The 22889-nt window shown below is 51.1% G+C and overlaps 1 protein-coding gene across 1 annotated transcript in view; it reads left to right on the forward strand.

Moving 5' to 3' along the window:
* Window positions 1–22889, forward strand: part of LOC146869584 (E3 ubiquitin-protein ligase RNF31-like) — a 275447-nt gene that overhangs the window by 158679 nt on the left and 93879 nt on the right. The window contains exons 8-9 of the mRNA XM_085654296.1: window positions 10–238; window positions 342–593. Coding sequence (XP_085510422.1) covers window positions 10–238; window positions 342–593 — 481 coding nt within the window. The remainder of the gene's footprint in view (window positions 1–9; window positions 239–341; window positions 594–22889) is intronic.

A 22889-nucleotide genomic window follows, 5' to 3' on the forward strand; every position in this document is an offset into this window, starting at 1 on the left:
GTTTTTCAGTCCCAGAACACTAATGGGATGTAAGACTGCCCCAGCGCCAGAGCCGGAGGGGAAGAAGCTAGGCCGTGCTAGCTGGTGTTGCCAGGCTTGCACGTTTGAAAACGAGGGTACTGCTGTATTGTGTGTAGTGTGTGAGAGGCTACGCTTGGCAGGGAAGCCGAGCTTAATGGTGCCGGTGCCGCAACCACAGCCTCTGGAGTCCAGTCTATTGGTGACTGCAGACAAGGAGGTGAGAGAGTTGTGGCGAATCTTTGCTTGTGCTGTAGTACCTGCTGGTTTTTTAGATCTGCACCTGACTGTTTGTTCTATAACCCTTTATTCCTGACCTGCAGATGTATGGCTGGGACTGTGAACACTGCACTTTCTGGAACACTACGCCAAGTAGTGTTTGTGAACTGTGTAATCGCACCAGAGCACATGGTGACAACAACCAGACACCTGCTTTGCCCACCATAGCTCAACAAGAAGAGGAGCTGAAGATTGGCAACCAGCCTGGCCATCCAGATGTGGTCAGTGGGAAGCAGGAGTTCAGTGGACAGCAGAAGCTCCGAGATGACGGTGCCAAACTCATCAGCATGATTCGGGTAAGAATAGGATGCGCAGGCTCCAATCTCAAGAAAAACCAGCCTGGAAATATACTGTGCGCAAAAGGTCCACGCTTGTATGGCCATTGTACCCAAAGCAGCATCTGTGCTGCTTGAAGCTGCAAGGCGTATCTCAAGTGAGATGCAGTGCTGGTCTTAGATCTTTGTGCCTTGAGTGATTCCTCTGCTGTGTGATGACATGAAAGAATCTCCAAGTCTCTTTAACGTGAAAGCTTCCTTTCTTGCCCAAGATTAACTGTATTTGAAACCTGAAAGATTTGTCTGATGTCTAGTGTCTAAACGTTTAAGGCCTCTGTGGTCTGACATTGAAGAGAAGTTATTTCATCTTGTGCCCTATACGTAGCCTGAGGGCTAGCTATGCTGTTTGTGGCGTCAGCATTTCAAATCTTTTGAACGCGAGAAGAGGTATATCCACTCTCTGTGATATGTCAGTGGTATTGTAGGCTGTCCTCTTTTCAGTGTTTATTTTTTGTGGCTTTCAGTAGTGTTTTCTCTTTGTTTTCCAAACCTTTTAAAAGGCATGCTTATCACTGTTTATTCAGGCACTTAACCCCCAACATTGCTAAAATTGGTGTTTTTCCAGTGTTTGCAAAGCCTATATATATATATATATTTTTTTTTTACCCATTCTGTGTCCTGGGTGTAGGAAGTTGGCTCCTTATGTGATCTACCGATGTTTTGATGTACTGTGTAAAGAATCCAGGGTTTCCTAATGAGTGGACAGGAACTTGCTGTGCTATCCCGAAGTGCACCATTAGGGGGGGTAGTGTGGTTGAGTAGCCTTAAGCTTAACGTAGAGGAGTGCAACACATTTGCAAATAAACACAATGATCAATAAATGACACACACGACTCATAAAGGAGATCCCCACCAATTTATAAAAATAGCAAGTATCTTTATACATGTTTAGACATCAGAATAAAATCGTTCGGGTAAGCACGTTTTTAAATATGAATTGTTTTCAGTTTAAAAAGTGGACACTGCAATTTCTGAGTTCTGCAATGTTATTCTATCGAAGGAAGAACAAGTTCTGCACAGCGACTTAGTAAACCAGTCTCCAGGAGTTAAGGTGAGTAGTGGGCAAGGTCCAAGGCAACACAAACAGTATACCACCAGCGGTAGCGGGTTGGCCTGGTGCAGGGTGTAAAACAGCATCGGGAGCCCAATGTATTTCAATGGAGATCGTTCACTGCGGAAAGAGGCTGCAGGCTCTGGTCAGGAGACCAATCTGACTAAACCACCAAGTTGGCTTGGCCATGCGATGCTCGGGGATACCTTTGGTCTTCTTCTCCAAGACTCCGGGGCGACGGATGCAGGGGTGTCCTAAGGTGTCGGGTTTTTCTTTACCAGAGCAGTCGCAGTTGAGAGGGCCTTCGTACAGAGGCTGCCGGCAACGTCAGGAAGTCCAGTACCGGTGAAACTGCGATCTACTCTATTACTGAAGGGCTGGGCGACCTTATTGTCACTGATGGCCCACTTCAACTCTAGCTGCAGGTGATTGGTGCATTGGTGACTTCTGGTGTCAGATTTTGGTGGTTCTAGAGGTCTCAGAGTCTTTCTTTGAGTTTCTTCAGAACAGGTCCGCTCTTCACAGGAGGTCTTGAGTCTTTTTCAGAGGCAGTCAAGCCTCCCAGGGTTTTGGAGTCAACAGCTGCAGGATGAGTCGACTTTGGCACAGTTTTCAACAAGTGATGCAGACAGACCGGCTAGGTTGGTACAAGGTCAGCTGCTTCTTCTCTCTACTTGTGTGACTCTTAGGTGTCCGCTCTCTTCATAAGTCATCAGGATTTGCCTCTTTGCTGCCAGGGACTCCCGTAAATACTGAATTTAGGGGCGTTAGGGGAGTGTAGGGTAGTAGCCAATGGGTTACTGACTCATGACGTCACTACGCCCCCTATATGACCACTTCATGTTGGAAGTGGGCATAACACTGTCCCAGAATTCCTAAGTATGCCATCACAAAGATGGCTACTTCGGAAAAAAATCATGTCCGCCTAACAGTAGCCCAACTTAGGGGTGGTACTAGCCTGGAGGTGGCACGCCTACTTGACTAGCTTATTTTCCTGCCTGTCCTGGTGCCAGAGGGGCTCAGGAAAAGGGGAGGGTGGCTTCCTCTCCTTTGGGGGAAGCCAGTTTCACAATCCAAAGGAGGCAGCTTCTTCGAGGCTCACTGGCCCAAGGAGGCTAATCAGAAGGTCATTCTGTGGGAAGGGGTGTTACACCATCTTCCGGACAGGCTTTTGTTTTGGATCTCCTAAGAGTAAAGGCTCTCACCCCTAGGAGGTCAGAACAGCATCTCTGATGGCAGGCTGGCTGAAACCAGTCAGCAAGCATACCAGAAGCTGGTCGGTTTTCAGGGAGCACCTCTAAGGTGCCGTCTGGGTGCATGTATTGGGAAATACAACACTGGCTCCAGTATGAGTTTACCAATATGAGATGTTTGATACCAAACATCCCTATTTCCAGTGAAGCCATCATATAGCTGGCTAACTAGTTTTCACCAGTGTCCAGCACATTTTTAAAAAGGGCTTTCCTGGACACTTGTACTGACACTTGTACTCCCACGGAGCTGCACCTCACTACTGGTATCCTTCCAATTTGGTGCTTATATATCTGAAAGTAACACGTTAGTTAGATTCCTCACCTTAGAATATCCCCAGGCGTCAGGCTGGATCGGAAAGATTTTTGTAGCAATACCCCTTGCGCGTCGCTAGGCGTCGTCTGCGGCTCCGCGTCCGTCGTCGGCATCGTGATCGCTGGGATGACGTCGTCGGAGTACTTAGACGCGGCCCTCGCGCGCTGACGTCAGTTCTTCTTTTTTTCGCGCCAGTAAGCGCCGATCCGGGAAGTGCTTACCCCTAGTCACTTTTTGACTAACTTTTTTGACTCGTTTTGGTCGACTCGACTGTTGGTGCCGGTAGGATGCCTGGGTTTAAAGCCTGTGACGTCTGTCATCGACTGATGTCAGTGACGGATCACCATCGCTGGTGCCTTTACTGCCTGGGGGCCGACCACGACGCAGAGTCGTGCCTCGATTGTCAGGCCTTGACCTCGAAGGCTAGGCGGGAGCGGTCCCGCAAGCTTCTCGAGCTTCGCCACTCGGCTCCGCGCCGCTCGAGGTCCCGGTCCAGGAGGAGGTCCAAGGACCGGTCGCGGAGCTGCAGTCACCATCATCGCTCGTCGGGCTCTTCGGGTAAGTCTAAGCGCTCCAAGAAGTCCAAGAGGCGACACCGCTCTTCGGACTCCCCTCGTCGGTCGCGCGACTCGGCCGAGGGTCAAGGTGGTCCCACCCCCGCGGCTCTGTCGGAGCCGCAGGAGCCGTGTCTGTCCCCATACCCACTGGTCCCTGGGACTGACGCGACTCCGGCGGAAGTCAGTGCCTTCCTCTCGGCCATGAGAGGCCTGGCTCCGCCGTCTGTGCCTTCGGGCCCCGCAGGCTCGACTGGGCGACCTCGCGTGCCGGCGGCTCCGGCCCCGACGCCGCAGGTCCCTGTGCCGGTCGACCTCATAACGCCTCCTCCGCCGGCGCCGACACCGGTTCCACCTCCGGCGCCGTCCCCGGACGACGCCATTCCCCGGTTTAGCCCCGTTCCGGGCCCGATGCCGGCGCGGCGGCGCTCGACGCCGCAGCCGGCGCCGATGGATGAGCAAGTCATCTACCGCCTGGCTCCGCCGTCGACGCCTGCCGTCGCGCCTTCGGGCCCCGCAGGCTCGACTGGGCGACCTCGCGTGCCGGCGGCTCCGGCGCCGCAGGTCCCCGAGGGATCCAGCCCTGGATCTCTGCCGGCGCCGGTCAACCTCATAACGCCTCCTCCGCCGGCGCCGACACCGGTTCCACCTCCGGCGCCGTCCCCGGACGACGCCATTCCCCGGTTTAGCTCCGTTCCGGGTCCGATGCCGGCACGGCGCCGCTCGACGCTGCAGCCGGCGCCGATGGATGAGCAAGTCATCTACCGCCCGGCTCCGAATATTCCTCCTGTTTATCAGGACTCGGATGACGGGGGCGATTGGGAGGGATCTGAGGATCCTCTGGCCAGACAGGCCCATCTTTCCCAGGACTGGGTAGACGAACTGGGGGATGCCAGTGGTCTGGACACCTCTCCGGACGCTGGTTTCATCTCTCCTCCGACTGTGGCCGCCTCGGAGGAGGGTGCAGCTTTTTCAGTGCTGCTGCGCAAGGCGGCCGAAGCCCTTGGGCTAGAGTTGCCTGCTGTGGCCGTGAGGACTAACGTCCTCACAGAAGTGCTTCAACCGACAGCAAGCTCCACTGAGCCTCTGCTGCGGTTCAATGAGGCCCTCGTCGACGTTCTCCAGGGCACTTGGTCCAAGTCCTTCACAGTCCCTCCTGTGGATCGGAACGTGGCCCGGCGCCACCGCCCTGCTCCGGGCGACCCCAGTTTCCTGTCCCAACACCCCACCCCCGAGAGTCTGGTTATCCAGGCCTCAACTTCCCAGTCCTCCTTCCCGTCCGCTCCTCCGGATAGGGAATCCAAGAGGTTGGAACAGTTCGGGAAGAAACTGTTCTCTTCCCTAAGTTTGGGGCTGCGGTCTTTGAACACCGCTTGCCTCTTGGACCGTTACTCCCACTCTCTGTGGGATACGATGGAGGACGTGCTGCCCCAGTGTCCGGTGGAGGTCCGGTCACGACTCGCTCAAGCACTTGCTGACGGGCGAGATGCAGCACGGCATGCTATTCGGTGTGGACAGGACACCACGGACTCGCTGGGTAGGGCGATTTCCACCACAGTGGCGCTCCGGCGCCACGCCTGGCTGCGGTCCACGTCTTTCTCGGGGGACGTCCAGAGTTCTCTCATGGACATGCCCTGTAGGAAGGTGGATATCTGACTATGGTTACCCCCAACTTTTTGCCTAGTGTCTAGCTGGTTTTTCGACTTAGTTGGCCTGAGATCCTGCCATTCAGGGTCTCAGGCTGTCTGCTCTCTCCTTAAAATGGACTCCATGTACCCTAGGTGCATACACAATTGGTAAGGATCACCTTATTGGCCCCTGTACAGTGTACCTTAGGTACCCAGGGCATGGGTATACCCTAGGCCTACCAGGGGCTGCAGCATGTATTATGCCACCCCTGGCCTGGCCTTCCATTATGACACAACTGGCTGATCACACAGCTGGGGCAAGGTCGTGTAATCACCCCTTGCTTAGGTGTAGTATTCCTATACCTACCTTATGTATAGACACATGTGTACCTATCAGTCACTCCTATGGCAGGCCTTAACAATCCTGGAGGAAGAGTGCTTGGTAACATGTGAGATGGTGCTCTAGCATGAGCTGAGCCTGTCTGCAGCTTTCGGAACCATGTCCTTATAGCTGTTCTATGATATAGCCTACCATATACTCTTAAAGTGCCTTATAATCTTAAACGGTTATGGTAACTATGGTTTGGCTTTATCAAAGCATGTCGTGTAAGGTGTCTAACACTATGGAATAATACCCCCATCCCATTTCTGGGGATGAGGATATTATCCCTCCCTTCTAGAGGGAGAAGACATGTTGTAACCTACTTACCCGGTTAAAGTTAACCAGAGCCCCAGCATCACAAAATGGATGCTGCTGCCACAGACACGAGTCTGACCTCCTGCTGCTGGGAGTGTTCCCGGCCAGGGAGGCTTGGACAATAGGTTTCCTGCCTTGGGAGGTGCTAGCCCCACCCCAGACAGGCCTTAGTGTATTGGGGCAGGGAGGGATGAATAGAATGAGACAGGCCTGGGGCACACAAGGTGTCCCGTGCCTAGTACAGTTCAAACCGGTGCTGGGGCACTCCAGCCCCAGTCCTGGCGCGAAACTGGACAAAGGGAAGGGGGTGTAACCACCCCCCTCCCAGGTCCCACCCATAAGGCGTGACCTAGCAGGTATCCCAGCCCCCCAGATTAGTATAAGAGTGGGAGTTGGGCCTCAAGACTTGAGATTATCCTGAACCTGCAACTTGAACAGAAACTCTGGACCTTCGACATTCGACGAAAGAAGAAGACTGAAGAATCTCCCTTGTGGCCAAGGAGTGGCTACCCTGTGCAAACAGGCACCATCAAGAGACTACCCTTTGCTTTGCTCCAGTTCTACGAGGGACCGACTGCAGATCCTGACCAGAGCCTTGACTTCCCGACTTCTCCGACCCTGATCCACATCCACAGCCGTGCTGAGATTCGTGGAGGCGACGAGAGACGTGGGACCGGCTACCTGGGAAAAGTGGCTAGTATCTTCAAGCGCAGCTTCTGAGGCACCCTCGAAGTTGTGCACCGGGGATTGAGAAGCCCCAACCCCAAGCACCATCTGCACCGAAGATCAGCCCTCCACACTCCACGAGTCCTGCGTGGAGCCCTTCTGCATTTTCCTGCTTGCCGCGTCTGTCCGGTTGCTTGCCCGCTGGCTAGTGGCCTTTGAGACGACGCACCCTGAACTCTTCAGCGCTGGTTTGGCTCCTCCAGACTGGCTCCCGCTTCTCTGCAAAGAAGAAGCACCCCAGACCTTCCTGGTCTGCACCAGAAGCAAATCCTCCGTTCTTCGTGGGTTCCGCTTGCCAAGGCTTGGTGAGTCCTAGTCCAACTTCGACGCCGCCGACAGCGAGAGCCTTCGTGGGACAGCTCGCCTCCTGGTCCTGGTCGTCCTCGACGTTCCCTGGTCCTCTGGGCTGCAGCGACAAGCTTCACCTTCACCTGCAAATCTTCACGACATCGCCTGGTTCCTTCCTGGTTCCACGTGGTCACTGGCTAGTGACCTTGACTCTGTCCCCTCTGCTTGCAGGTATCCTTTCTTCCTGATCCCAGCCTTGGGATCCACCGGACACTCTTCACTGACTGCCTGTCAGCATCTTTCTTCAGGCATCCATAGGAGTCGACGACGAAACCCGACGCAACTTCACCCCTATGCACCCGCAGCCTGTGGGCTAGGTAACTTGGGTACTCCGGTGCTCATCAGGATAGTGACTATCCTAGTGTCTAGTTTTCCAGTCTCGACTTCCTAGCTACTCCGGAAGTGTCCTAAATCTATCTAATTCAAAACTGTACTATTTCTATCGATTATACGCATTACGCGTGAGTGTTTCCACTCTGCACCTGAATCCCGTGGGCCTCCCACTTCCTAATCTTTGGTAGTATAGGGTAGCCCCAGCGATTCCCTAGGCCTATCCTATTTCCGTGACAGTGGTCCTTATACCACTTACTTAGTATATGGTTTGCGTGGCCCCTAGGGCCTAACTGTATTACTTACCTGTGTGACTTAATGTATGCATAAATAAGACTGTGTTGTACTTACCTCTAATCTCATAAAGAGTGCTGAGGGTTTGTCTAGAATAAATACACTTTATTTTATATATATATCTGTTGTGGTGTCCTTTCATTTGGTATTCAAGGGATTATATATGGTATCACAGCTGGCTTCACATGCCATTCAGAGTTTAGCCTAAGACTGCTCTTGTCCATGCTACCACTAGGATAGCTGGTCTATAAGGTTGACTTTACAACCAATCACCATAAGGGTATTTGGACTGATATAAGGTGTACACTAGAACTAGTGACATCATACATCAGGCCAACTTCTCACATGCCCTTTGATCGCAGTCGCCTTTTTGGTGAGAAGGCGGATAGTGCGCTGGCTCGTTTCAAGGACTCCCGGGCTACGGCCAAGTCCTTGGGTCTCTCGGCCCCACGGCCGCAAACTTCCGCCCCTTTCGTGGCCAAGGAAGGGGCGCCTCCTCACGTCCGCCTAGCCACCGGCCGCAAAACCAACCTGCACGCGGTCGCGGACGTGGCTTCCGCCGAGGCGGTATTGGAGGACAATGTGCCGGTCAGTCCACATCCACCCCGGCAGCATCCGCCTCAAAGCCCTCCTAGTCCGAGCTCTCAGGTCCATCCCACCCCAGTGGGCGGAAGAGTTCGCCATCACCTGCTCCACTGGCAGTCCATCACTTCGGACAGGTGGGTGCTGCAGATCGTCCGAAGGGGCTACTCCCTCCCCTTCGAGACGACCCCTCCAACCATGCCACCACAGTACCACCGTATGTCAGAGGATCACTTGAATCTGCTGCAGGAGGAAGTTACGGCCCTCTTGGCCAAAGAGGCCGTCGAGCGCGTTCCTGGGCCAGAAGTAGGTCGTGGTTGCTATTCCCACTACTTTCTGGTTCCCAAGAAGGGCAAAGGGGACCTACGCCCTATCTTGGACCTCAGGAGCGTCAATGCCTTCCTTCGGAAGGAGCGGTTCAGGATGCTCAGGTTCTGGCTGCCCTCGATCCTGGAGACTGGATGGTAGCGTTGGACTTGCAGGACGCTTACTTTCACATCCCCGTCCTGCCGGCCCACCGGCGTTACCTGCGGTTCACGGTGGGTCAGGAGCACTTTCATATCCCCGTGCTCCCCTCCGGTCTCACCAGTGCCCCTCAGGTGTTCACGAAGGTGATGGCGGTGGTCGCAGCTCATCTGCGCAGATTAGGAGTTCCAGTCTTCCCCTATCTCGACGACTGGCTGTTGAAGGCGGGCTCGCCCCAGCAAGTCGTCTCCCACCTCCAGACTACGGCCGACCTCCTGCATTCGCTGGGGTTCTCCATCAATGTGCCGAAGTCGCATCTGAGTACCTCCCAGAAGCTCCTTTTCATCGGAGCGGTTCTCGATTCGGCACAGTTCCGGGTCTATCCTCCGGAACAGCGGGTCCGGGATATTCAGGCTCTGATTCCCATCTTTCAGCCTCTATCCTGGGTTTCGGTCAGGTTGGTGCTGCGGCTTCTGGGGCTGATGGCCTCCTGCATCCTGTTGGTGCATTACGCCAGGTGGCGCATGCGGGCTCTGCAGTGGGACCTGAAGTTTCAGTGGGCCCAGCATCGAGGCAACCTGTCCGACCATGTCTTGATCTCGGAGGGCACTGCGAAACAGTTGCAGTGGTGGCTCACGGACCGCGATTGGGTCAAGGGCAGATGCCTCTCCCTACCCCAACCGGAGCATGTAGTAGTGACGGATGGGAGAAGCGAAGATCAGAGGCCTCTGGTCTCCGGCGGAGTCTCAACTCCATATCAACTTGCTGGAGCTGAGAGCGATCCGACTTGCACTGAAAGCCTTCCTTCCCACTGTCCAGGGAAGTGTCGTGCAGGTGTTCACGGACAACACCACCGCCATGTGGCACTGCAACAAACAGGGCGGGGTGGGGTCGTGGACCCTTTGTCAGGAGGCTCTGCGCCTCTGGACATGGCTGGAACACCAGGGCATATTCCTGGTGGTTCACCATCTGGCGGGCTCTCTGAACGCCAGAGCAGTCGAACTCAGCCGCCGGTGCATGACGGATCACGAATGGCGTCTCAACTGGGACGTGGCGCAAGGCCTCTTTCGGCAGTGGGGAGAGCCTTGGTTAGATCTATTCGCCACTGAAGAGAACGCGCAATGTCAGCAGTTCTGCGCGTTGGAATTTCCAAGGCGGCACTCGCTCGGAGACGCTTTTCGTCGCGAGTGGTTTTGCGGTCTGTTGTACGCCTTTCCGCCTATACCACTTCTGCCCAGTGTGCTGAAGAAGATCAGGCACGACCGGGCCCAAGTCATCTTAGTGGCTCCGGATTGGGCACGAAGGTACTGGTATCCCGAGCTACTCAGTATGTTAATCGATCCTCCGATACGTCTGCCTCTTCAGGAGGACCTTCTGTTGCAGCAACCGGGGACGGTCCTCCACCCGAACCTGTCCAGCCTCCACCTCCATGCGTGGAGATTGAGCGACTTGCCTCCTGAAGTCTGTGATATCATTCTGGTAGCCAGGCGTCCCTCCACAAAACGGTGTACGCCTGCAGGTGGAACAAATTTGTGGCATGGTGCACAGCAAAGGCTGTGGACCCCCTCTCTGCCCCTCTTTCTGAGGTTCTTCTCTTTCTTCTTTCTTTGGCCCAGCAGGGCTCTGCTCTGGGCACCTTGAAATGTTATCTTTCTGCAGTCTCTGCATTCTTGAGGCTTCCTGATCAGCCCTCTCTTTTCAAGTCCCCTGTTGTTTCACATTTTCTTATAGGCATTACCCACATGTTCCCTCCTGTCCCTTTCGTAATGCCTCAGTGGGACTTGAATCTTGTCTTGACCTTTCTGATGTGCGCTCCCTTTGAGCCTCTTCACAATTGTACCCTTCGTCTTCTCACTCTTCTCAGCCTCCTTTTCTGTCTGTTCATCCGGACAAGGTTGTCCTCCGGACTCGTCCTTCTTTTCTCCCGAAAGTGGTGACCCCCTTTCACATCGGGCAATCTGTCACCTTGCCCACTCTAACATTCTCCTGAGGCGGAAAGCCGGGAGCGCTGCTAATTGAATTTTAAAACTTGTGTAATTCTGTGTTTTTACTTACCTGCACTAAAGCTAGGATTCCAGCCTGACTCTTGACCCCCAGACAGCCGATCTTGACGCTGTCACGGGGAATCCTCCCTCGCTGCCGCCATCAACAGCGAGCGAGCTAGCTCCGCCCACTTCGCCGGCCACGCCCCCTTTTCTTTACTCCACTGCCTCTAAAACGCCCCTATAAAACAATGTGTATGGGCCGGAAGCGCAGCGGACGGGCGCAGCGGGCGCGACGATTGCGCGCCGAAGGGGCGCCTAAGGCAAGCCCGTCTGCGCCCGTCCGCGGCTGTCCGGGGCTAGGGGCACGTCACTCTGCCCAATTTATCACCTATTCCCCCGCCCAACTCCGCAGCCTCCAGGGCCCATGGTCTTTACCAGCCACTACCTGTTCCCGCATTTCTTCTCTCGGCCTGTCTCCTGCTCCTTCTCCCGCCATCCTTCCCCTTCAACACATTCCCCCTCACCCCCCCGTGGGTGATGTTAACCCTGGATCCTCTAAAACCCTCTCGGTATACTACTTAAACACCCGGTCTGCAGTAGCCCACTCGCATGAACTATCGGTGCTGCTAGACCTTCATGCACCAGATCTTCTTTTTTTAACAGAAACATGGTTTTGCGTTGACTCCCTCCCCGTTCTATTGGCCAATCTCCCAGCCCCATATTACGCTCTACGTGCGGATCGCCATAATGGTAGAGCTGGGGGCGGCGTTGCGGTCATCGCCCGAACTGACCTCCCCTTTCAAACTCTTTCCTTGCCAGATATTGCCACTACGGAGTACCTGGCTATCCGTACCACCTCTATTACACCTCCCCTCACTTGCATGCTTACCTATCGTCCCCCTCAATCCCCTTTATTGTTTCTCCCCGATTTGCTGGAAGTTTTGGCCACGATCACAGTTAACAACTCCTCCATTTTGCTCCTGGGTGGCTTTAATTTTTGGCCCTCAGACCCCGCAGAATGCCCATCCTCAAAAGAATTTTCAGACACCCTTCAATCTCTTAACTTCACATCTCATATTCACTCTCCTACCCATGTCAAGGGTCATATCCTAGACCAGATTTGGTCCTTGAACTGTCCCGTAGAGTCCCTATCCATCTCACCTTGTACGTGGTCAGACCATCATTTGATCTCATTTGCCCTTCCCACACATCCTCCGGCCAAGCCCCCAGTTCCTAAGAACATCTGGGTCCGCGCTTGGGGGCGAGTAGACCCTGAAAATTTATCCACCCTACTCACCACCTCCTACCCCTCCCTACAAGGTCTATCCACCCTTTCCCAGTTCACGGCCATTGAACAGTGGCTCTCCTCAGGCTGCGACTCTATTGCCCCTTTGAAACGGGTCACCTCAAAGCGGGAGAAGGATGCCAACCTGTGGTTTAATGAAGATCTTAAGGCCACCAAACTAGCGGTACGTCGAGCGGAGCGGGCCTGGAGGAGAAACTACTGCCCCTCACTGCGATTGTAGTTCATTAACATCCTGACTCAATATAAAAAGGCTATCTTGGCGGCCAAAACAACCTATTTTTCTTCAAAAATCCTCGCAGCTGAGAACCAATCGAGGGAAATCTTCTCGATTGTGCACAACCTGGCATTCTCCGACAGAACCACTCTGAAGCCCACCCCTTCCCAGGAACTCTGTCACTCCCTAAACAATTTCTTCATTCAGAAAATAGCCACTATTAAAGCCAATATCCCTCTCCCCTCTCCTACCTTTATGGATCCCCAGTGTCCTCCCCCCAAGGGACAACTCACTACTCTCCCTTCCTTGACCAAGGAATCCCTGACCTCCATAATTCCCCTTGTCAAATCCGGCTCTCCGTTAGATCCCTGCCCTGCCCACATCCTCCGTCACATCTTTACTACTTGTCCAGACCCCCCCCTTCACCTCCTCAATAGTTCTCTCTCCCAGGGCGTGGTACCCAATCCACTCAAAACAGCAGTCATTGTTCCCATCCTGAAGAAGCCGGGCGCAGACCCCTCAGTCCCTGCCAATTTTCGCCCCATCTCTCTCCTGCCTTTCTTGGCGAAAGTGCTCGAGCGCCATGTCACCTGCGCTCTGAGCTCTTTTGTAGAGAAGTACGGGGTTCTTGCCCCCGCCAGGCCGGATTCCGCCCTGCACACTCTACGGAGTCCGTAGTCCTCTCGGTCCTCGACAACCTCAGGGAGGGAATGGACACTAACCAGACCCAGGCCTTGGTTCTCCTCGATCTCTCAGCCGCTTTTGACACGGTTGATCATACCATCTTGCTTTCCTGTGTCAGGGCGGCGGGGATCGGGGGCACCGCGCTGGTATGGTTATCCTCCTTCCTGAGGGACCGCACCCAGGCAGTTCGCCTGGGTGATTTGTCTGCGGACTTTCGGAAAGTTCAGTGCGGGGTCCCCCAAGGCTCCTCCCTTTCACCTCTTTTGTTTAATCTTTACATCGCCCCTCTTATTTTCTCACTGCAGCAAATGGAGGTCACCGTATTTAATTATGCGGATGACCTCCAACTTGTCTTTAATCTGTCTTCTTCCCCTGCCTCTGTTCTTAACTTCCAATCTATCATGATTCATATCCGGGACTGGATGAACCACAACCATCTGAAACTCAACCCAGACAAGACTGAGCTGGTGTTGACGGGTGGTTCGTCCAGCCCCTGGTCTTCCTTGTTTTGGCCCCCTTCCCTAGGCTCTCCACCTGTCCCCTCTACCTCAGTAAAAACATTAGGCATTAATCTCAATTCTCAACTCACCCTTCACTTCCAGGCTAGTTCTGTGGTTTCTTCTTCTTTTCTTTCACTGCGCACTATACGCAAAGTGTCCCGTTTTTTTTCTTTTGATGCTTTGAAACTGATCACCCTGGCAATGGTCATCTCCCGCCTGGATTACGGCAACGCCTTATATGCAAGTATACCTGCATATAGCTTAAGGCGTCTGCAGCAGATCCAAAACCAGGCGGCGCGCCTGGTGTTTAAACTACCAAAGTCTCACCACGTCACTCCCCTCCTCAAGTCCCTACATTGGCTCCCTGTCCGCGCGCGTGTCCAGTTTAAGCTTGCTTCCATCACCTTCCAAGCACGACTGGGCACGGCCCCGGCTTTTATCTCATCTGAGATATTTCCCTATGTTCCCTCCAGGGAACTGCGTTCATCCACTCAATCCCTTCTCACAGTCCCGCGGTTTCGGAGGAAGAAATGGGGAGGATCGAAATTTGCGACCCTTGCTCCACTCTTCTGGAACTCCCTGCCTCTTGAGCTTAGAGCCTTAACTCTTTATCCGCAATTCCGGAAACAGCTCAAAGCTCATTTGTTTACTAAATTTTTTAACTAGTTCATTAGCAGTTTCTGTTTCCTTTTAACTCAGCTTCGGCTTCCCTCGCCCAGATATCTGTTAGTTGCAGCGCCATGAAATCGCTGATGAACGTACACTTTATAAATAATTTTAAATTCAAATTCTTTCGGCCTTCGCATCCTTCCAAAGAGGAAGAGAGGCTCCACCGTCTGGACCCAAAACGTGCACTCTCCTTTTATTTGGACTGCACCAGACAGTTCCGGGTGGACTACCAACTTTTCGTTGGATACGTAGGTGCTAAGAAGGGGAGAGCTGTACACAAGCAGACCATCTCACGGTGGGTCGTTTTGTGTATAAAGGTTTGTTACTCTTTGGCAAAAAAGGACCCTCCTGTTGGGCAGAGAGCCCATTCCACCCGGGCCACAGCGACTACTACTGCCCTGGGACGGGGAGTACCCTTGCAGGACATCTGTCAGGCGGCGACGTGGGCTTCACTGCACACGTTTGCCAGTCATTATTGTCTAGATAGCCAAGTCCGGAGAGATGGCTACTTAGGCCGTTCTGTTCTCCAGGACTTTCTGGTGTGATCGTGGTTCGCAGACCCACCACCGGGGTTGGTATTGCTGGGGTATCTATTCTAAGGTGAGGAATTTAACTAACTTGTTTCTTTCAGATGAACAAGTTACTTACCTTCGGTAACGATGTATCTGTAAGAAACATTAGTTAGTTAGATTCCTCACCGACCCACCCATCCTCCCCGTTTTGCGAACTGATATCTAGGGTTAAGGTTATCCTTTTCAGGCCCCTAGACTTTTTTGGCACCAGTGTCGGTCTCTTGCATGGCTCTGCGTTCCTGGCGCGGAAAGCTATGTACAAGAACTGACGTCAGCGCGCGAGGGCGGTGTCTAAGTACTCCGTCGATGTCATCCCGGCAATCACGACGCCGACGACAGACGCGGAGCCACAGACGACGCCTAGCGACGCGCAAGGGGTATTGCTACAAAAATCTTTCCGGATCCAGCCTGACGCCTGGGGATATTCTAAGGTGAGGGATCTAACTAACTAATGTTTCTTACAGATACATTGTTACGGAAGGTAAGTAACTTGTTTGTTTGTGTCAAAGGCACTATTTTCTTCTTAGTTTCATGTTCGTCCTTGTCGAAGCTTCCCTTTTGGTGGGTTCTGCGTGGCAGCTTAAAGGCATCATGAATCTCCTTTTATTTTTGTTACGTCGTAATGTGAGCATGTGTTTGCGAAGCGTTTGAAAAATGTTTGTTCCCTATCAATCACCCTCTCTGTAAAGCTGCCTTCTTTCTTTTTAGGTCTAGCCTAGCGTTGCTGCGCACATGCGGAGCTCGCGCGGCAAGATTTATTGCTTATAGGGATTTTCAGAAGAGGGCTTCAAGCCCCGCCCCTCATTTCCATTGGCTGGCGTCCCAGTTTATGCTAAACGGTGTCCTGCCATTGGAAATAAGGGTTTTCTGTAGACGCCCTTTGGCCTCCGAGCCGGACTGACTCGCCTGCTTTGCTGCTGTCGCAAAGCAGTTTCTTATCTATATGGGGCCATGTATTACTAATTAGAAACACACCCGCACGTCCACCATCACCACGTCCACCACCATGTCCACCATCACAGTCACATTGAGGTCCAATGTGGCAAGGAAGTCGCCTTGTTGAAGTAGCGGGAGGACTTGTTGGAGGGTGATCATGTGCAAGTGATCTGATTGTATATACTGGTTTAGTGGTCTGAGGTCCAGTATGGGTCCAGTATGGGCCTTAAGGTCTTGTCCTTTTTGGGAATGAGGAAGTATAGAGAATATACTCCTGTGCCCTGATGTTGAAGTGGGACTGGTTCTATTGCGTGTTTATGGAGCAAGGACCGCATTTCTTGTTTGAGGAGCGTGAGATGGTGTGACGACATTGAACGGTGTGTGGGTGGTATGTTTGGGGGGGGGTGTTAATGAGTTTGAGGCAGTAGCCAAACTGGATAATTTGTCTTACCCACCTGTCTGTGGTGATGAAATTCCAGACAGGTAGGAACTGTTGGATCCGTCCCCCCGACTGGAGTGGGATGGTCTGGGGGGAGTGGAGGTAAGTCACTGTTTAGTGGCTGGAGAGGTGCGGGTGTTGGTGTTGCCCCGCCCTCGGCCTTTGGCATTGTTTCCCCTGTAACCCCCTCTAAAATATCCTCTGTTAGGGGATGTTTGTCCAGAAGTTTTAAAGTGGAAGAGGTGTCTGTTCCCACATTTTTGGAGGCTCCTATATAAAAGGAGCGACGAAAGGAGCCCCGGGGTTGAGGAGACTGCAATGCTCCCATTGATTTGGCAGTCTCATTATCCTTCTTCATTTTTAGGTCTCGCCTGACCCAGCGCATGCGCTGGTCTGGCAAGACTTATTGAGAGGGCTCCAAAAAGTGCTACCAGGCCAGCCTAGAGCTACAGTGCATGTGCGCGGGCGCGCGCGCCGCGCTCGACCGGGATTACTTTCACTTTTGCGGCCGCACGGCCGCTTTGATGTTCTTTGTTAGCCAATGCTTGGTTAAATATGCAGATTCACCTCAACATCTTTACAAGTACTTTTAGAAAGCAGTACTTTGCCGTGCAAGCTTCTTCCGTCTATCGGACTGAATTTAACCAGCCCCATGCATGATTTATTGCATGTTCTGCTAGCAACAAAACAATTTCAGGTTTTCTTTGAAAGTCGTCTTTTAGTTCAAATAGTCTTGGAGTGCAAGTGGACACTTTCTTGTTGTCAATAGTTTATAATTTTACACACTTTTCATGACTTTTGCATCTACTTCACGTTTACTGGTTCTTTATTGTAACTTGAACCTTTCGTGTTGGTTATCCTGCATTTGTGGACAGTAGTTTCATGTTTTAACATTTTCCAGCATTCCGCCCCTCATATGGAACAGGAGATTGGTCTGATTCTATGTACCTCCCTTTTCCGCAGCTCCTCTGCAGATTGCCTTTTTAGTTCCGTTCAATTATCAAACAGAGAAAAACATGACAGAATAGGAATAATCCAGGCAATAACCAGGCATACGTTCCAAGATACTCCTGTCCTTGGTACATCATGAGGTAATTCCTGCCTAGAACGAGTTCCTTTGGCTAAAAAATAATCTGCCAGAACCACTCTTGAAAAAGAAATCCAGTTTAGAAGCGTTTCCAGATTGATCGAAAACTGCCTCCAGGACGTGGCCCCTCCCTCTCCCTTCCAGAGAAACCAAACCAGCTGTCTAGTATCCAGGAACTTCCAGTGCTGCCAGCAAAGACAGGAGAGGGACATCATCTCAATAAATTCTAGTTTAAATGCTCAATAACATGTTCCTTGCAAAATCAGGGTAACGGCCCACAGCTGTGACCCTCATCTTGCCCTTCGTCGTTGGAAACCTTTGATCACTCAGACTGTTGGCCTCCCAGGCAAAAAAGGTGAACGGGACTTGCTTCTGCATTCTGAAATGGGAGTCCAAAACCCAAGTACTGGATGGCCACTCATATTTTTCAGGGTGGGCTGGTGGATAACTTACCCTTACAAGTAAAAGGCCTGTATCACTAAACAAAAATCTGTTGCTGATGTCTATAGCTTGCAAAAGATGGCAGTTAACTCCCTAGACTGTGGGTGGTGTTACACATGGCATGACAGGGCAGCAAACAGGGCAGGCCTGAGTGGGTAAAACATTAGCAATAGTTAGCTCATACTTCCCATCCATGAGAGTACTTTCAACCTTCGACATGACTTAATATTGTAAATCTGTGTTTCAGACTGCTGTCCCATCCTCATGTTAGTTTATTACTTGTAGCGAGTTCCCAGTTACCCTGTGGAACAAGTGGTAATATGGAGCCCAAAAAAGGAACTTATTCATACATTTTCGTTTTAACTTGCGGACTAGATTTGCAGTTAAATAATTTGATACTATTCAAATTAATTTGTGTAGGAGTAAATTAAAGATGGTTATGGAACGCAATATCTTTTGGTCAAAACGTAGTTTCATGAGTGATTTTCGAAGAAATTAGAATTTTTATGTAATACTAGCCTTATTTTTTTAATTAAATTATACATATTTTGCCTACATGGAGACTGTTACACAACTATATGTACACATTATAATTACCATCACAAACATTGTACTTAATCAAATACACAAAAATCCAAAGTATTTTATCTGCAGACAAACTCAAATTAAAGCAGGTGGGTTTTGTTTGTCTCAAAAACCCGGAATCTGAAGGCACATAAACCCTACATGCAAACTGTGCCAGGTCTAAGAGGCATAGATTTTAGAAAGTAAATGCTATACTTCACAAATATTTTGGAGATCGGCGCTTAACATCTGAAGCGCTGCGTCAACCGCTATAGTGTCTTCGTCAGGGTGATTAGATCTCAGACTATCAAACAAGAGCTTATTGTTAAATAGCACTTCCGTGGCACTCAATTCCCCATTCGTATGGCATTCCAGAGCTTTTAGTTACTCCGGATGAGTTTTTCAATGTTTCCATATTGGACCTTACTTTTATTTGTATTTGTGTAGCTGTCTGGTTAGTAGACTATGTTTCAAGAGGTGGTGACTTTTTTTGATAGTTGATAAAGCTGGCGGCAGTACTAAATGGCTTGTGTAGTTCCTTGTTGGTACAAGCACTTATTGCCTGGCAACTGTTTGACCAATAGGTAACCACAATAGCTACTTAATTGCATTTTTGGGCGTTCTCTAGGCCTGTGTTCAGAGTTATTTTTTAATGCATGCTTGGGTATGGTGGTGTTTTGTTTATCTTGGTGGGTTTTGATGTGAGCACATTTCCAATCAGCCATAATACATCTCTGTGCTTTATTGTTTATATGTGTGGTGTTCTGGATAATAGGTTCTGAATTGAATGCTGTATTTAATTATTTTTTTCCATCATAGTTTTATATAGTGCAAACTTGACCCGAAGTATCAGAGCGCTTTACATGAGCACCAGTTGCGTTACACAAGGACACATTCATTTTTGTTAGGCACGGTGAGGTTAAGTGATTTGCCCAGAACCACAGGATGTTAAGCGTCATTGCCGAGACTCTAACCCGGTTCCCCAGATTTGAGATCGACAGCCCTAGCCATTAGGCTACATCCTCTCTGATGGGTTTTGCGCATTCTCCATTCAAATGAGTGAGATCTTACTTGTATGTGTAAGTATGTTTGTGCACACGTTTGACTGCCTATCCTTCTTTGTGCATATGTTTTACTGTGCGTGCACGACTTTCTGTGTTTGCTTACGTTTGTGGGTGAATGCGTTCATGTATGTGTGGCAGTATGTGCATGGCTAAACACTTTTGTGTGTTCACGTGAGGGCAAGTGTATGAGTTTCTTTTGCTGCATGCGTGTGACTGTCTGCGGTTATCTAGCATGTGAATGCTAAGTGCCGTGTTCAGGATCTCCAAGGGAGTTTTGATCATTTTCATCTTTCTCTATTTCACACGCCATGTCTGTGTGCTTTTCTGTGTGATATGTGTATCTCTGCATGTTTTATGCACGGTTGTGTGTGTGTTCATGGGCAGCACTGTCCTTGCTTGTGTGAGCTTATGTGCATGTGAGAGGGTGTTTTTGAGTGCCTGTCAATTTGCCCATATTTTATTGAGTGTATTTTTGTCTGCGCTTGAATGCTTGTCTGCATGTGTGTGTGTGTGTCTTTGTGTGTGCTACTTTGTGTTCATGTGTATGTGTCCTCTTTCCTGTGCATGAGTGTGTCTGGTCTATCTATATTTGCAGTGCTTTCAGTGAGCCAGTCAAGACTCTCTCTACACACCTCCCTCTACCCACCTCTCTCTACACACCTCTCTCTCTCTCTACCTCTAAGTGGCAGCCGGAGCCTGATAGCACTGCTTGTCCTTTAAAAAAAAAACAACAACATTGGCATAGCCAATAGGTCTCGCCTTTGGGGCCTTATAAGTGTTTAACCATGCAACAGTTAATGTTGTTGCACCAAGGATATTGTGCTGCATAACTAAATACTTATGAGACCGATTGGCTATGCCAATGCTTGTTTCTAATGCAGTGTCTACTGCAGGTCCAAATAGTTGCTCCTGATTAAAGGGATGAGCAAGGATGGTTGTTTATACTTTAGGCTTAAAGCCGGAAATACGGAGCCATGCGTGGCGTCTAAGTAATACGCTTGTGTTGACTGCCCTAGAGGCGGTGTCTGCTGCGTCTAATGCACTGGAGGCATTTGATATTAGTTTGCCTTCTTGAATGAGGTAATTGGCCTGGGATTTGTACTGATCAGGCAGGTGTTGCAAAAGGTCCTCAAGCTGATCATAATGAGCCCTATCATATCGAGCCAAAAGGGCTTGTGTATTGGCAATACGCCAGTGGTTAGCAGCTTGTGCGGCAACCCTTTTGCCCGAGGCCTCTAAAAGTTTAGACTCCTTGTCCGGGGGCGGTGTGTCTCCAGTTGTTTGTGAGTTAGCACGCTTCCTGGCATTTGACACGACTAAGGAGTCTAAAGGGAGCTGCGCTTTAATGTACGCGGGATCCTGTGGGGCCGGTCTATATATTTTTTTCTATCTGGGGGTTAAGAACCCTAGCTCTAACAGGGTCTTTAAAAACCTCAGTGGCATGCTTTATCACTCCCTTAATCATGGGCAGAAAGTGAACGGTTTTTTGCGACTGCTCAAAGGTGTCGAGGAGAAAGTCCTCTTCAGGTGTGTCTGTGTGCATAGTGACGCCATGGAACAGTGCCACCCTATTTATAAGCTGACCAAACCCCAAATGGTCATCAGGAGGGGAGGGTTTGGAGGGGTATGTAGTGGGATCAGGTACAGGGTAAGGCCAGTCATCTAAGGGTGCTGTGTCTGGGAGTGTAAAGGGATCATTAGGATTAGTAGGATCATTAAGGTAATCCGGGTCTCCCCCTCCCCCTAAATCATCATCATCATCCTGTGGGGGTGGTGTATGAGAAGGAGATGGTAGAGGAGAAGGAGGTGGGGACAGGGGGAATGGGATGGGAGGTAATATAGTAGAGGAACGACGAATGGGTGAAGTGGCACAGTCCTTCTTCTTTACGGGAGCTGGAGGTGGTGGTATGTCCAGCTTCCTTTTCTTGTATGACATCGCTGTGACATGTCCGGTTTTCGGATTGATGTAGATCCGTTTTTGAGTAGGATCTGGTCGAAAAAGTTCCTCAGTGTCCGAAAGTGGCTGTGGCGTCGACCGTTTCGGTTCCGATCTGTTTTTTGAGAGATCGGCAGTCTTTGTGGACTTTTTTGGGCACCGAGGATGGTTTTGGTGCCGAAGAACCTTTTGGTGCCGGCGGAGATTTAGGTGCCGAAGAACCTTTCGGTGCCGGTGGAATTTTCGGTGCCGAAGAACCTTTCAGTGCCGAAGAACCTTTCGGTGCCGAAGAACGTTTCGGTGCCGGTGGAGACTTCGGTGCCGAGGAACGTTTTGGTGCCGATGGAGATTTTGGCCTTGGAGCCTGCTTCGGTGCAGAGAGTGGAATCTTCGGTGCCGAAGGTATTGTGGGCACAATAATATGAGGTTTGCTCGAGCCCGAGCCACCTGCAGGCTTATTTTTCTTCGGAGCCGGGCCCGAGGGCGGGGCTTCTGAAGATGATTTTCGGTCGCGACTGGGGCCAGCTGGCAGAGTCTTGACCAATGTCTTTTTTGGTGGGGTTGGGGTAGGGGAGCTGGTACTCACACGCTGCCCTGGAGTGATGAGGTCATCGGAATCGTCTGCCTCGGATACGATTTGGAGGTCTTCGGAATCGTCTTCAGGGACATCCTGGGCAAAGATGTCGTCTGGTTCTGGAGCTGGCCTGGCCATGATATGACGTCGAGCTCTTCGGTCCCGGATGGTTTTCTTCGAACGGAATGCGGCGCAGGCTGGACAGCTGGATTCGTTCTGTTCCGGCGACAGGCACAGGTTACAAACCTCGTGGTGATCACTGTGGGGGAACTTTGCTCCACATTGGGGGCATTTTTTAAAGGGTGTCCTTTCCATCAGCCGCGTCCGGAACCGGTCCGAGTGGATTTCGACGTCGAGTAGTAAATATTTCGAGAGTTGTTTCGATTGCTAGAAGTTTTCTGCTGGAGCGGAAAAAAGTTCATCCGAACCCAATGGCGGAAAAAAACAATCTGACGATGGAGTGGATGCCCATGCGCACTGTTGTTCAGAGGAGGAGTCACCTATCTCGTGACCAAAAGGCTTCTTCCAAAGACAACAACAACCTGCAATCATCCGAGCCCAACACCAGATGGCGATCTTATCCTAAGTGTGTGATCTGCAGCTCATATGCCTCAAACATAGGGGCTTCCATGGCATTTTTAGGGAACATCTCATTAGATGATATCTGCAAAGCAGCTACATGGTCAACACCGCACACTTTCACGAAACACTATTGTGTAGATGTGCAGACTAAGCAACAAGCTAGTGTGGGCCAGGCTGTACTCAAAACATTATTTCAAACCAATGCATCAGATACCGGTGGTCGCCGCTAAGGTGGGTACTGCTATATAGTCTATGCAAAAGTGTGTAATCTGCAGCTCATATGCCTCGAACGGAATATGCTACTTACCAGTATGCATCTGTTCTTGGCATGTAGAGCTGCAGATCTACACACGCCCACCCGCCTCCCCGGCTACCTCTATCTCTTCCAGTTCATCTTATTTAGATACACACACATGGGTTTCTTCACTGTTATTACTACGCTCCATCTTTCCCTGCTGGTGAA

This window comes from Triturus cristatus, chromosome 1_1, assembly GCF_964204655.1.
Source record: "Triturus cristatus chromosome 1_1, aTriCri1.1, whole genome shotgun sequence".
Lineage (NCBI taxonomy): Eukaryota > Metazoa > Chordata > Amphibia > Caudata > Salamandridae > Triturus > Triturus cristatus.